General features: G+C 45.8%; 1 protein-coding gene across 4 annotated transcripts in view; it reads left to right on the top strand.

Moving 5' to 3' along the window:
* The window catches only part of LOC111665278 (nck-associated protein 5), a 125,631-nt gene that overhangs the window by 33,427 nt on the left and 75,872 nt on the right, over positions 1-16,332 (top strand). For all 4 annotated transcript variants that reach the window (XM_023420213.2, XM_087177695.1, XM_023420215.2 and 1 more), the window contains one exon: positions 5,209-5,282. In XM_023420213.2, the coding sequence (XP_023275981.2) occupies positions 5,209-5,282 (74 nt within the window). The remainder of the gene's footprint in view (positions 1-5,208; positions 5,283-16,332) is intronic.

The following is a 16,332-nucleotide window of genomic DNA, read 5'->3' as shown; positions in this document are numbered from 1 at the left end:
GCTTTCCGCATTGACTTGAATGTTGGAATTGTCTGTATGATAATGTATAATATATAATTCATAGGGATACTGGGCTGAGATAGACGTGAAGTAGATAGCATGCGTCGCGGTAGCTTCACTGTTTGATTGACAGGTGGTGTCTGGGAAGAGCAGTACAGCCACACAGAGAGTAAGGGGGAGGGGGGGTCGTGAACTTGTCTCTGCTTATTCCACATCTAAATCAATGTTCTGTCCTCTCAAGAAATCAACAATTTCCTTTATGGATTCATCAAACCATTGTGAAACAGGAAACAGTCGCTGCTTCTCTCCCCGTCTGCAGCATGATAAAAACACATTTGTCCCCGACGCTCAGTCGTCTTTAACAGATGGAGCTGACAGCGCACAGATCTCGGCAGCTTTTTCCCCACCTGAAAAATAACACGTATTAACCCAGAGTAGCTGCCCTTTCCTTTGATAATAGGCAGGGCTATCGGTGGAGTTATCAGGGTCTGAGGATATGAGAGCCTGATGGCCGGGCTGATATTATGACACCAGGTCATTAGGAATGTGAGTAACGACCTCTGAATGAAAGATCATGAGCGCAGAGCCTCAAAAGATGCTGATAAGACTAATGAATTTAACCGAGGCTGACTGATAGGCAGAGGCAGGTTTCTAAAAATCTGCACAGAGAGACAATTAGTCATACTGATTAGTCCGTTACATGACTACGATAGGATCACAGTCACTATGGATTATCTGGCATATGACTTTCATTGATGCTGATTAAATTTGCTGTGTTTACATCTTTACGAATGATGTACGCATAAACTTTGCAGTGTTGCATGACAGAGGTATTTGGCAGAAAAACCCTGCCGTATCTTTGGCAGGAGGCCAAAACTAACAGCCATATCAGATGTGGTATCACCCACACCTTGAAAAGTCACTGTCATAATTCATTCTCAAGTGTGCCGTAAAAAATACACCCAGGAAGAAAATCTTACGTTCTGTTGGCATAACCTTTGACTTGCGGCCGCTCGCGTGGGAGCTCCACTTTCCGTCAAACCTGCAGCTCAGGGTTTTGCAGTTGCTTTTCCCAGTCCCGAAGGCGATGCTCGCATGTCATCAGTCTGCGGGAAATTCATGGCAGGCAGAGATAGAGGGTCGAGGGTTGTGACCTTGTCTTTGGCGGGGTCTTACTCCCAGAGCGCGCTGCGGGAGCTGCAGGCCTCCACAAGGTGTCTTATCTGTAACGCCAGCCCGAGGCCTCTGATCTGCAGACACATCAAGGTGGCGGAGGGAACTCATCGCGGCGAGGATTTATAGGAATGCGTTGACCTCGGCGGCAACTAGGTCACAGTTTTATCTAGCTTTAGGTTTTATTTCGTTTTTTTCCAGTCGACTCCAAAAGGGCCTATATAAGAACCAGACGCTTTTCTAGGATGTGATTCCATCCCTCCTAATCTTCAAGAATGTGTGAAAGAGCAGAGCGTGCTAGCCAAAGTCATATGGATGAAAAATGCATCTTATGTTTTATTACCGAAAATCTGGACCATTAATCTCAAACAGATTGCACTGGGTTTGTGTGTCAAGTCAGTCTGTCTCACTGTTTGCATGTTTACGTGGCCAGAAGTGTGTTGTTTTTTTTCCCCCCAGTTTTTTATTTCCCCCTCCCTGCTCCCAGCAGGGGGGTGGGGGGGTGGATGGACATGTTTTAAAAATTTCATAAAGGCACATGAGCAGTTGGAGGGGACTGGATGTGGGACTGGAGCTGTGAACAAGGCAAGGAGGCCCCCCCCCCCGCCAGCAGCTACCGAGTGCCTCCTCATCAAACGGCTTCACACACACACACACACACACGAGTAAACATGGCCGGATAAACATCACTGAGAAGCCGCGGTCATAGGGCGGGAATATCAGCAAACACATTACCTGCCAGGTTAACCCTGGCTGAGCCCCTGCTCATATCATAACGGTAAAAATCTATATTTTATTCGACGCTGGCTTTTAAATTAAATATCCAGAGATTCATCTGCAGCTAAACATTTAATCTAACACCTAGAGATGGATTTTCCAATATTCTCCCTTCGGTTTCAGAGGCAAAAAGTGTATTTACTCTCACACAACTGCAAATATTTCTGATCCGCACTGTGTTGCGGGTTCATTGTTGACATGAAAAAGGTGGACATTTAAAGACACAGAATACAAGGAAGTAAATATTGGGAAACTCTCATCTTAATATAAAATTTACATGTAGCAGTCAGTCAAAAAGCCATCTAATTCAACTCCTAAAGGTCTGCTCTGTGAGTGCATGTCTTCGTCGTGATTTAGTGTACTGTGGAGGTGATTACGCACTCCTTATGAGCTTACAGCTCTTAGGGCATTTTAACCTCTGCAAGGAATTGCCGTTGCGAGAGTACTGGCCCTGAGAAATATGCCTCCGATAAAGTCTCAGGTCAGTAAATTTATTTTTTCGCCCCCTCCACCCCCCACCCACCCCTTAGTCTACACGTGAGTACCTGGGCCTCGTGGGAACGGTGCGGCTTTCACTCACGCCGTAAAACCGTCAGAAATAATGCCTGGCTGAAGATATAACACGCGGCGTTTCATACATGACTCATGCTTTAAATCTCTGCTTTAAATACCCCCCCACCCCACCCCACCACCCCCCCATTTCACATGACAACAAGCATGCCGCATTCTCTGCATTCCTTCATGTGTGCCGGGGATTATTTCAGTGCCCTGTCATTAGCAAAGGTCTATACACGATGACAACACAGACTTAGGCAGCTTTACTTCATGTCTGATGTGGCCTGTAAATATTTCCCCTGACATGGGGCTTTCACAAAGAAGGTTCCCCTTTGTGCAGCAGCCGTAATCATTATGGGATCGTGTTGCTAATGGTCTTTCAGAGACAGACCTTATACCGTAAGACGGTTTTTTTTGGCTGCTCGAGAAAATCACACATTTAACTTGATGAGATGGCAGATGTTTTTTTTGCATATTTTGCCTTTTTTTTGTTTGTTTTGGGACAAGAACTTCCTGCTACTACTGAACGCCACATCTCTGATATTTTTTCTGCAAAGCATATTGCACGGCAACCAAATTCACCCCATCCTTGCTCCCAGTTAGGACGAATTTAAAAGAGCAACATGCATGTGATTATTTACCATAGTTTTTGCTATTGATTAACTGCTGAAGCAGCCAACAGTAGATCTAACTTTGGGAGCTGAGCTGAGCGCTAATGGCCTTCCAGCCTGGGCGTGAGTGGCATTCTGGCTGCGTGCTGAGGCACTTTGAGACTAGCAGATGGCTTCGGGGCACTGTGGTTAGACACTGTGATTGGTTGCTCTCCAAACATGAAATGATTTGTCACACTGCTTAAGTCAAAATTAATGATGACAATGATGGATAAGGAGATGATGAACAGATAAAGAGCTGATGTTGTTTGTTGTTCATTTTTGTGGAAAAACTGCAGAACGCGGGAGAGAAATTGGAAAATGCGACCCCCCGCTGTGAAGCATCGATCTGTTGTCCTGCTTTGGCGTCGGCTCTATTTGCCTAATGGTCACCCAGAGTGCCCTTGACTGGCGACTCGGCAGGACGCCTGGACCTTTGCCATTTTCTGCTGGCATCGGGGCAAGCTGGTGGTGATGGGAGTCTCCGAGTGGGAGTCTCAGATGTGAGATTAAGTGCGATAATTGCTTCAGAGGCAGCGGCGGGGAGAGCTGCAACCCCGGGAGGAGCGAGGAGACTAAACAACAGCACTTACTGTATTTAGACTCGCAGCTTCCACTTCTGAACATCTGGCCTGTTGCGCGTTTGCTCTCAAGGCCACGGGTTAAAAAAACCCATGCAGTGATAGCAGGAGTAGTTTAAGTCTGGTCAGGCCCCAGAGGCGGGGTCATAGCGGGGTCAGAATCAGTCCTCAACCGGACTCCAGGCAAATAGTGAAATATTTGAATCTTATAGAGTCCTAACATTTTTTGAGGCCGTTGCTGTTTTTGGTTGCATTATATTGGATACAGATTCACAGTGTGCTTCCACAGCAATGTGTGATATACTCTACTGTCGCATATAGACTAAAGGGTTCTCAGAAAAGTTTATTTCCTGTGGTTTCCATTTCAACAGCGAGTGAATCTCGCAGAGAGGCTTTATTTCTTTGCCAGTGATTAATTAGAAGAGTGAGATAACAAACAGAATAAACTGGATAACACAAAAATGAAGCTTTTAATGCGGAGCTCATAGTCAAAACAGACGCCACCAAAATAAATGGCTCACAAATGCTGTCACTTTTTCTTTTCTCTCTCTCTCTCTCTCAGACTGAGATTCCCGGCCCAGTGACCTCTTCATGGGAATCCCCATTATTTAATCACAGCGCGAGCACATGACCAGAGTCTCCAGAAATCAATGGAGAGCATCTGTCCCACTGAGATAACCGTTTACCCAGGAGATGCGTCATGAGCTGTCAAGCTAACCTCTAATTAATTAGTCTTAAAACCTAGACCACACTGATCTGACAGCATCGGGTCACAACCGGCCCGTGTGTTATGTACTGTACCTCGGATGTCTGAAAACGCAGATGGTTGAAGTATGGTGCCTATGTGGCCTGTTTCTTACAGTTGCCCCCCCCCCTTCTGCTTTATGTAGTCGGTCCACTAAGAGGCAAATCATTAGGCCAAAGCCAAGAAATCCTGACATCTGTTCTTTCCATTCTGCTCTTAGCCTTAGCTCATTTCGTCCGTGCTGTAACTCAGTAGCGCACGTTTTGTGAGTGTGGGCTATTCCCAGCTGACATTACACAGCTGGGCTCGCTTCTGGGCCAGCCGTTAGAAGTTACCCAGAGGTGCTTCTGGAGTTACACATAGAGAGGAGAGAGAGGAGAGAGAGAGAGAGAGAGAGAGAGAGAGAGAGAGAGAGAGAGAGACTGACTCAAGTGATTAATCGCACCTTTTCTCTAGAAAAATACTTTTTCTTTAGAAAAGTACCACGACTCTGTTTTGCTGTTCTCTACACTAACTGAAAACATACACAGTCCAGTCACGACGTTGATCAGCATCTCATGTATACATTTGATCAATGAGCGTTCACTGTTATTATTTGGCACATTTGATAATGTTCGTAATGAAGCTGAAATAAGCCTGCATCTCCAATTAGCTGATATTCCGAGCGGGTGTTTGCACACTGACTCCGTTGTTTACTTTTGGCTTTTTTCTCGTCTCTTCTTGGCAGGAATACATGGACGCAAACAAATGCATCGACGAGCTTCTCAAACAGCTAGAGGAGGAGCGCCGTAATGTCCGAAGGTAAGGCGTTCTCAAGACTTTTGGGGCAGATGTTTTATTGCCGCAGAATATCAGCAGCTGCCTGCAATCCATTCCCAACCAGAGGCAGCAGAACAATGTTGTTTGGTTTCGAGCGCGAGACAAGCTTTGTACGGTGTGCCTGAGAAATGCTTTTTGTGTTGGAAGCACACTAAAAAAGTGTCAGACAAAGAGGAGACTCTGGGCTCAGTGAGGGGTTGACTGGGGGCATTTCTCATGGAGGTCCTCTGGAGCGGATTTGCCCAGACAATGGGAATGAAGAGCTTATGGAGATGCCAATCTAATGACCTTGTCCCCTCCGTGCTCCTATCATCCTTGCCCTTCCAGTGATGCACCGCCCCCATAGAAAAGAGAGACAATTTTTTAAACTTCAGCCTCTTTTGTACAGGCCTCTCTCCATCTCAATGGAGCTGTATTCCCCCAGCTCAAAGTAATTTTCCCCCTGAGTGAGCACAGAGGGGCTGGGGGTTGGACACAGGGGGATAGGGGTCTCAGGGTGGGTGGCTGGGGGGATGGATGACCACTGACCATCCCCTTTACTAGGCCAGGGCAGCCCCTTAATAAAGGAAGTGATGTGTAAAGGAATGACCCTCCCGTCCAAGTCAACCCCACCCCTCTTTATAAGACAGGGAAGTCGTCTTCGATGACACCCAGAGTGACCTAACAGCCACTTACAGAGACCCAAATGTCTTTGTGGGGCCTGACCCGTGTTTTGGGCCAGAGGACCAGGTGGTTTAAAAGCCATGAACTTGGATTGGAGTGGCTGTCGTGACCACGATCAGAACTGTAGTTGATGTTGCGTTTGGTAAATGACCTACCATGGTGTCGGGCCCCGTTAATGTTACAGACAAAAGTTTGATATGTGTTTTTCATTTGTAAGATGATTCAGGAAGAAGCTGAGTGGTGTAAACTCCTCCATGCTTGAAGCGCAACCTGCAGTACAACACAGGGTTTCAAGCTCGTTTGAGTGGAAGAACTAAAAACAAAAACACCCATTACCAATGAGCATAATGCATTGTTTTGTCTTACACAGAGTAATGAGAGGTATCACCGTAAGAACCTCTGCGTAGTTTTATATGCAACCATCTTGACACTGTAAACAAACCGTTGTGTATTCAGCCAGCACCTTGCTTTGAATATTCCACATTTTTGAAGCTCAGTTTTTAGAAACAACAAACCACCAGGAAGGAGGTATTTGTTCTCATCACTTTTCCAGTGTTGTTTGGTTCAGAGTGGCGACAGTGATAAATGACTTCACAAAGGCCTTTGTTGAGTTAAAACATAGACTGCAAGTCAAAAAAAAAAAAAAACGCCTCCTTCCCCTTATTAGGCAGCATCTCACGATGCCGTAGATGTCTCCCTCCACCCCTCAGAATATGGGGCCCATCAATCCGTCAAGAGGAGAAAGAGAAGCTCTTACATTCCTCTAGTTCTCTGCATCCCTACGTCATGACCCAGTGACCCACTGCATTCATGTCTCTCATTGTACCATATTATAGGGTAGTTTCACACTGGTGAGGTACACAGATTGGACAATTATGACTTCTTTTTGAGCCAGGCACTTTTCTGAGTTAGTAAGGTATATCAAATATCCCTGTCGAATGCAAACGCAACAACATTTCCTCTTTTTTTTTTGTGGTTAGGAGGGAGACTCTGAGACTTTTCAGTAAATCTCTAAATACGCTGCTTTCAGTGATACTTTGGAACCGTGAAGAGGAAGATGTGAAGAAACTATGGTTGTTTGGAACATAGTGAGTGTATGGGTCGAAAGCAGATATATGGACTATGCTACAAGAGGTGGTTTAAGAAGCTTTTCCAGACATTCTGATGTGTTATGTCCAATTTCTCTTGCCAAGCCGGTATCACATACGCAGAAGCAAGGTCCATGGACGTCAGACGCATCTGCTCAACATCCTAGAGCCCCATGCACACACACACACACACACACTAACACAGTCTTGCACTCTGTCGCAGCATCATTGCTCGGTGGAGCACAAAACCCCAGTGGGATGCTGGCCGGGCTTTCCTGCACCCTCTATTCAATGTGACCACGTCCTTGACAGACGGAAACAAAAGCTCCACGGCACAGTGTCAACATCAGATGGAACAAATCCAAATTTGGCAACATCAGACACAACGTACAGTAGGAACCAGACCCGGGGGTTTTCCACTTATTCATCATTAGTTTGCAGTGTACTCTCATTAAACGTGATCAATTCTTTTTCTTTTTTAAGCTTCGCGATATCATTAGCGGTGGCCTTGAAATGCCGCTGACAAACAGTTGCATCTTTGATGTGTTTGATGTGAAAATGTTGAGTGAGTTTATGAAAGACTTCAGCTGAGTGACAGACAGTGCAGGAAGGACATATGGACGCTCGGCAGCGTTAAAAAGCATGACGAGCCGGGGAGTGAGTTTGCATGACCTCTTTCTGACAAGCTGCTGTGTCAAGGCACCGTGACTGCGTAATCTTCCCCGTGGATTAAAACAATGTAGATTAGATTTTTCTTTTTTTTCTCTCTCTCTCTATCTCTGCTTCCACCAATTTTCTCACTCTTGATTTGTCACCGTGCTGAGCTGGTGTTTGTTTTTGTTTTTTTCTCCCTGATTCTGCCTTTGACCTTGTTTTTAGTGGGTCAAGCACTGGCATAGCCGGCCAGTGTTGGGTCACATCGCCCCCCCCCCCGAAAGGCCTGCCTCACCTGCCATTTTCTCTCTGCCGGAGCAGATGGTGTGTGTCTGTGACCCTTTCCACACCTTGGAGGACAGGGAGGGACAGGGGAGGGTTGGAGGAGGGTGGCCGGCAGGCAAGGGTGGGGGCCCCTGCTCAGAGCGACTGGGATGTGGGGAGGTGTGTAAGGAGGGGAGGGGGGGGGCACTCAGCTGGAGATCCAAGAGGCTTAGGACAGGTTGCATGGAGCAGGCGGTTGCAGCTGCAGCTCAGGCTGAAAGGACATTAGCGACGACATCTGCTGATCAATAAGCTATTTGTCATGTTCATAGAGCAACGGTGGAGCAAAAGACGCCAGAGATAGAAAGTGGAGGTCAGATCAGATGTGTGTTTAGCTAAGGGATTATAGGTAATGGGACTTTCTTTGTGTACGTGAATTTGCCTGTGGGTAGAACTGAAAATTGAACACAGAAAATTGTTTTGTCCCGTAAAGCGCTCAACATTTCCGTCCATTTGTCCTCGTCTCATCAGCCGAGGAGAGGTCCGAGGTTTTGATTTTGGACTGACTGAAGTTGTTGGGTTTTGAAGTGTAGTTTTATTTTTAAACGCCTGTCCTTAAATCAGTATAAATCCCTCAGTATCATTTGGATTAGCTCTTTCAAAATTCTTCTAATTGTTTCAGCTACTGAAAGTGCTGAGTTTTTAAGCCACTTGAAGTTAAAGAACTCAAAAATGGCTCAAAAGCACTTTGAGTTGACTTTGAGTGTTCCCTAAATTTGTCATTTCGGGAACACTAATGGAAGAAAATGTCCTTGCGCTCAGAGGACGGCGAGGTTAAGTGAAAGGGAAAAAATATGGCGAGTGTAGACACACGAGAGAAAAAAAAAGACCACAGGAGCGCAAAAGCTGGGAAACAGCTTTACAAATCTGGACCTTACTGATGTTACTACAAGCCATATCTGGCCTCAAAGACGCCTGTGTGCTGCCGGCGGTCTGAGAGAGATGAAAGGCTGTAATCCTCAGCTGAAGTATGTGGCGAGGCCTGTTCTGTCGATGAGGAGGTGGATAGGGTTCAGCCTCCCCGCAAACGCCCCAAAGGGATCTGCCGTCTCGGTTGGGTGAGAGCCATGCATTTTACAACTTTAATTGGATAAGTTGACCAGTCTAATGCAATAATTTGATCACGCTAAGCTCCAAAGAGATCTAATATGCTCCCAAAGTATATTTGTGTGCCCTCTGAAGTGAATGACTTTGCTTAATCCATCCATTAAACGTCACTTTACGGCCCGGGAGTCCAGACTCTTTAATATCTCAGAGGAACCATCAGTGGGTAAATAAATCAGTCCATGAAAACTTCATTGGAACCTTCAGGCACTGGTGGAATTTGGTATTTGGATCATTTAAAATGTTTTATTTGTGCTTCCGTTTCACAGTAAGAGAAGCTTGATTAAAGCTTGTGAGGTACGAACCATGAAGAATGTGCGGCCAAAAATAGGAGGTAATCACGCCAAGAGGGGCTTCCCTTTGGTGTGTGCTATCTGTAATTAGCAAAAAGCTGTTCACATCTATCAGAGCGTGTTTGATTGTTAGCAAGGGGCATGTCCGGCGCAGCAACGCGTGGTGTTGATCTTTACCGTACTTGTCAGTGAGGATTTAACCGCGAACAACGATGATGAACTCCCTGAAGCGAGCGGTTAAGGAGGTGACACTGCTGGTGCCCTGTGACACAAGTCAACACTTGCGAGTTTACCCCAAGCTAGGATTCGCTCAGTCCGCCTGGCCTGGGCAGGACACACGCACACACACACACACACACACACACACACACGCTCGTCTCCCCAGTCCTGTAAATGCCAAACACCCCAGCCCTGATTCATGAGCAAACTCCGGGCCCGGCTAAAATACATGCATCAGTTTTATTGAGCTTATGAGAGGAGGAGGTTAATCGAATGGGTTAATGAAGCCTTTTATTGATGCTCCCTCAAGGTCGTTTCATAGCTGGTCGCAGTGCTGCATTCCCGTGCACGCTGGGTAAGAACACTTAAGTAGTGATACGCTATGCTTGCACCGCCTGCACCACCAGACTTTTAAGTTTCTGATGCATTCAAGGTTAAGTATAAACCTAAGCAGCTGTCCACTGCTCTTGTTCTAGAAACCAAAATCTCCACTTATGGATATTTCCTGTTGCTGCAGATATACAGTTGTTGTTGTTTCCAGCCGGGATGTAGTGGATATGCAGCGTTTTAAAGGACTTGTGACACGTATCCTTGGTGTTTGTATTGAATAGGCTATTATCTGCATTCCTAGAAGCAATTAGCTGTGTTTGAGACCTCGCGTCTCTTTCAGTGGGGTCTTGCATAATGGCTAATTGCCACTGTTGTTTGTCTAAGCAGGTCACAGGCTCTAACACGAAGGTCTTGTGCTGTAGGAAAAGTATTTAAATTGTGTATTAGTTCGGAATATAAATTGTTTTATCTGATGTCAGTCGTACGTTTGATTAAATGAAGGTTCGCACAACATCCAGGTCTATTAACTCAGCTTAACAGTCGAGTTCCTCCATTGTGCAATGAAAAGATTTTATTTTTTTTTTTATCAAGATAAGCTTTGGGAGAGGGTGCTACGACTCCTTTTGTGCTCATGAGAGCGTGCAGTTATTTTGACGTATATGGGTGCTGCAAAGCGCTCCTGAAAACATCCTCGTTTTAAGATAAGAAGAGCGATAGATCCTGTGTGGTTTGGATTGTTGATAGATCCCGTGTGGTTTTGGCTAGTGGGAGTCACAGTGGTTGCATCCACGCTATTTACCTCCAGCTCAGGGCTCTCCGGAAAACATCCTCTCATCTCTCCGAGGAAACAGGAAAGGGGGCGAAAATTTGCGAAATGCACACCACTTCAGCTTTGGGAGGGCACGTCCTGTCAGTCTGTTGATGATTTATAAAATCCAATGTTGCTTTAAGCAAATGAAACAAATTCACCACCGGAGTAAGATCACACGGTGCCAGTGGAAATCACTTTAACTCAAGAATTCAAGACACAACACACAGCTACAGTAGAATATACTGCCGGAGATACTGCTACAGCGGCAGAGGATAATTGGACTGGCTTAGGAAAAGTGATTATCTCATCCCGCCAGGCAAGTAGATTTAAGTTGTTCAGGAATCGTTTAAGACTGTCGTGCTAGGAATGTTGCTTTTCAACATCAATAACCTCCTACCGCATTGATTTCGACACCTCATGGGTATTGTAGTCGCATTTACAGTGCATTTTTACAGTGTGTACCATCAGGTCCGTGTCGGTACGGCAGTAAAATGCGCAGAATTTAAAAGGATATGACAGAAAGCTACAGCGTTAATTTGTAGACGCACTATCACTAACGGTACCGTCGGTATGAGAGGGAGGATACCTCTGAGATTACCTCATAATAGTCTCATTTATTTACTGTAATCACCAAAGGAATGAAAGCTTTTTTTTTTTTTTTTTTAAAGATACACTTGACATTAATTAAAGATTAACTCCGTCAGTGTTAATCCTGCTCATTCCACTCTTGATGACGTTAAGCGTTTCCTGACTTCCACGAAGAGAGGGGAAAATCTCCGCCTGCTGATGATGTCTGGCCGGACCACCACCACCATCCCGCCTGTCGTTCCGCCCCCATCCCCCTGCTTAATGAAACATGACGGAGGTGCATTATCGCTTTCATTGTGTTACACACTTCATTCTGCCACACAGAAGTTAAACATCGCACACACACACACACGCACACACACGTACACACGGCCTCTGGAGGGAGTCGCGCAGCGTGACCCATCATGTGATTTGCATCTGTCTGGGCGTTCGCCGCTCCGAGCCGTGTAGATCCTGAGCAGGCTTGTGTTGAGTAAACAAACACGCTGCCTGTCTACAGCTTGGCATTACCTTTACTTGTCCCCCCCCCGACCCCCTTCCCAAAAAGAGTCTAGCCATGTTGACAGCTGAATATCTCCTGGATGGATTGTAGCCACCCATAGAACCTCTGATGTGTTTCCAAATGATTTTAGACCCCCTACTTTTCCTCAGTTGTATCAGATATTAAATAGCTGTTCTGGGAAGCATGTCTAAGCTCAAACACCGCGTACACGCTAATCGTCTTTAGAGCGGGAAGGAAACAAAGTTTTTCCTCTTCTACCCCCTGTGTGATTAATGTCTGACGGGGGAACACACACCTAGATGGCAGAATCGACCGGTCCGGGTAATGAACTGGAGTGAAGCATGCTGCCCCCACCCCCCACCCCCACTGGCCACCACTGGTCCCTCATCTGTGATCAAGCTGCAGGGGATTAATGTCGTGGAGGGAAAGTGTGGCTGACGGCTGGAGCCCAGGACATTGCCCTAACAGGATGTTTGTACATTCACGTACATATAAATGTAAACTTTTGAGACACCTCTTCTTCTGTATTTCCATTTCGTGTAGCTACAGTGTGTTTCATCACATTTTAAAGAGACATTTTTAATTCTCATTCCACTACATTTGTTTTATGGCTGGAGTTGAGGATTTTACATTCCAAACATATGATAAGATCATAAAATATGATCAATTGGAATACATTAAACTATCCAGCAGCATAAAGCGGTTGAATTTAGCTCCATCTGGACAAGTACAGTAACATTAACATGCTGCCTACATGTTAATGCCTTGATAATTTAACTCTGAAAGGAGCAGTACTTCAGAATTATTGCTTTTAGTCCATGTGTAGACCAAAGACAGCACTGTGGTGAAATATCAACCATGAGTTTTAAGGCTTAATACAGAACTTTATAAAGGTATTTAGTTTTCAGAGTCGCAGTCATTTCCTCATTCATTTTGTCCCCTGCAAACTTTAGATTCAGGCTCTAAAGTAATTTACCTGATATGTGCACTTTCACTGGCCAGTCCAGGGCACTGGTGGATGCTGTTGCATTGCATTGTGGCCAAGTTCAAGTTTTTTACTGGACGATCCTGAATATTTATTTATTTTTTTGCCAGAGCTCTCTGCATCTGCCTCCCCAAACTGCAAAAAACAGCTTTACTTAAAACCTAAATACATTTTGTTTACACTGTTCTTGCCACAACTTTCCCTTATGTCTCTGCAGAGACATTCGTCTTGAACACATAAGTATATGAGTACATATGTGATTATGTACTTAAGTGCATAAATTTGTTAAAACCACATAAGCTCCCAAAAATATGTTGTACAAAAAGTGATTGCGAGTATTTTTATGTTGTTGAATTTCTGCTTTCAACTCACTGAAGGATCTAAATAACCACTAGCATCCCTTTAACCCAGGCCACTCTACGCTGCAGTTCAAAGGTGCTTAACCTCACACGTTTCCTTTCACACACACAACCGCAAGCACGGGCATCCCTTTCCCCCAGACCACCCTGCACCCCATTACAAATCCATATCGACCCGCCGTCCCTCCAGCCACTGTCCCAGCACCATCCTGTCTCCTTCCCTGCACCCCCCCTCCTCTCTGTGGAATGCTAACCTAGCCTGAGTGTGTGTGTGTGTGTGTGTGTGTGTGCGTGCGCGCGCGCGCGCGACAGTGGTGGAGCCAGGCTGGCTGTGTGGGCGGCCGAGTGTTTCCAAACAGTGGAATCTGTCATTGACACCCCTGGCAGAGCAATAAGCAGCGCCTTAATGAGCTCAGCAGATCACTCAGCGCACACGGTGGACACACACACTCACTCACACACACACACACACACACTAATACACACACTCCAACTTGCATGAATATTACCAATACAGACACACCATCACATACACGCAGTGTAATAAATGGACAAAATTACAGTTGGGAGAACCTAAATACACCCATGCATGTATGTACAGTAATACACACACACACACACACACACACACACACACACAAACACACTGTATATACTCTAAAAGATACACATGCATAACCCCATTTATGCACAACATACACAAATATGTATTATACACACAGCAAAGTACACACTCAATATACACACACTTAATTTTCACATGCACCCTCAAACCCATACGTTACATTTATGGTTGCAAACCCATGCTCAGACACACACATATACACACAAAACACACACAGTTAGCGAGTACAGACATACATTTATGGCACCATACAAACATACATGCTCATTACTAGAAATAAAAATAAAGTCTAAGCAGAATTTTTCTTCCTCATAATGGGAAAGAGGGGGATTCTGGGAATTAAGAGCACATCTATTTCTGATGCCAAACGCCACCACCGCCAAGCTCTGCAGCTCTGCAGACTGGAGCCATCGCTCAATGAACGGCCGCTCGCTGCTGATCAAATTAGAATGGAACACTGCCTTCAATATTTCTTGATTACAGCACATATGTATGTGTTCGTGCTGACTCATCCGTCCATTTGTCTTTTTCTTCCGAATGGGACAATGGTGTCTAATTGGTGACCACCTGCCCTTAGAATCAAATCATGCTTGCCCTGCATTCAGATTTCCCCCGCGAGACAGCTGTGCGTATGATAAACGCAATTACCTCTCTGCATGACATTTCGGTCAAATACGCAATAATCAGGCGTCATGAATCTTTCCGAGTTTTTATGATGACAAACGGGAATGTGGCAGCCAGCTTTTTACGAGACCTCTGATAACGAGGAGGTGACGGGATGTGTCAGTTTTTTTATGATCACTGTTGGGTGATGCCTGATCTCCAAGCATGAAATAATCTACGGTGCAGGGGGGGACTCTCAACTCATCCCTGCATGTTTATCTCCAGTCTCACTCCACCTTGCCTCATCTTTAACTTATCCAGCCCCCCAATCCCATCCCATTCTATTCACATGGTTAGTGTCATTTAGGACATTAGTGACAGTGAATGTGGTGCAAAGTGGCAGTGATGGCCCCGGCTCTAAGTCAGCCCCGTCCTTTCTTTCCCCTCTTTAACTGAGCGCTCCTGTCACTGGGACCCTTTTAATTCCCCCTTTCACCCCTCCAGTGCCCGCCCCCTCTCGCACTGGTCCTATTGGGGTGCAGACAATAGATTGTGCCCCCCCCCCTCCTCCTCTGCCTCTTCATCCCCCTCTTCTCATCTCCCTCAGCCCTTGCAGGCGTCCTGCCTGGTTGAGGCTGTGGGCTTCAGGCTGCAGTTTGTCACAGCCATTCAGCTGAGACTGATTGTGATTGCGGCAGATGGGCTGGAGCCTGGTCCGTCACTCGGCCCAGGCAGACCCAAGCACTTCTCTCTCTCTCTTTCTTTCTCAGCCTTTTTTTTTTTCTCTGGCTTTCACTTTCTGTCCTTCGCTCTCTTGATCTTGATCTCTTCCTCGGTTGTCCCTATCTGCCTTTTGTCATTGGCTTCTCTTTCTTTCTCTGTGTTGACGTCCAAATGCTCTGTTTTCCCTCTCTGCACTAAAACAGGCAGCCAGTGTTTTCAGAGTTGGAGACAGTTTTTCAAAAAGCTCAATTTTTCTGGGTGTCAAAAACAGTGGCTTAGCGTGGATGAAGCGCCATAACGGAGAGACAAAGGTGCGTTTCTAACATTTTGCCAGTTTAGGGTGTTTGTCAGATCACTGAACAGCATCTGAAACCACTTCTTCCTTTTTTTTCCATCCAGCATTGGAAAAAAAAGGAAGTTTGCATCTTTCAATTTAAGTAACTTTCCAAAACCGTCAACCAGGCCCACTGCATACAACATTTGCTCAGGTTTGAAAGGGCTTGAAATCTTCTGAAAGCTATCTTTCCTTAATTTTCCGCATAATGACCTCCGTCTTTTGTACATGCGGATGCAAGATAATGAATGCTTTCAAGGAGAGGCTGCCCAAAAGTGTGCCCCTTGTTATTTGTACAATTCCTGATGTCTCTTTGAGCTTCCTTAAAGTTTGGACAATCTGAACTTTTGCCTCAAGATGTGGTTCATTCCTTTAGTTTTCCTCTTTCTGTTTATTTTCTCTCTTCTTGTCTTCTTCTGTTGTCCCTATGTGTCTTTTTTTGTCACCTTCTCTGCCTTTTTTCTGCGCTAAAAGAGTCCACTTAGTGGAACATCACATGCCGGCTGCTGCTTGCCTGTTCACGTCGCCTTGTGGTAGTTAAACCCCCCTCAACGCTGTTGTCACCCCCCAAAAACTCCTCCTCCTCCTCCTCCGTACAACCCCCCACCCCAACCTCACTTCTCCTCCCCTGAGGAAAGAGCCTCCTTCAGAGAGGCAGAAGAGCAGCCCTCTCCCTGAACACATGTTAAATGTCCCGCAAGCCTGAGGAGGAGGGACGCAGTTAGAGAGCTGGAGAAAGAGAGAGAGAGAGAGAGATAGAAGCAGAGACAGACTGAAGAGAGAAAATATTCCGGGGAAACATAAAGCCAGGAGGCGGTGTGGGCGGG

This window comes from Seriola lalandi, unplaced genomic scaffold, assembly GCF_002814215.2.
Source record: "Seriola lalandi dorsalis isolate HSWRI2012SDOR001 ecotype SW California unplaced genomic scaffold, Sedor1 jcf7180002054630, whole genome shotgun sequence".
In the NCBI taxonomy this organism is placed as follows: domain Eukaryota; kingdom Metazoa; phylum Chordata; class Actinopteri; order Carangiformes; family Carangidae; genus Seriola; species Seriola lalandi.
This window is presented reverse-complemented; position numbering and strand designations above follow the sequence as displayed.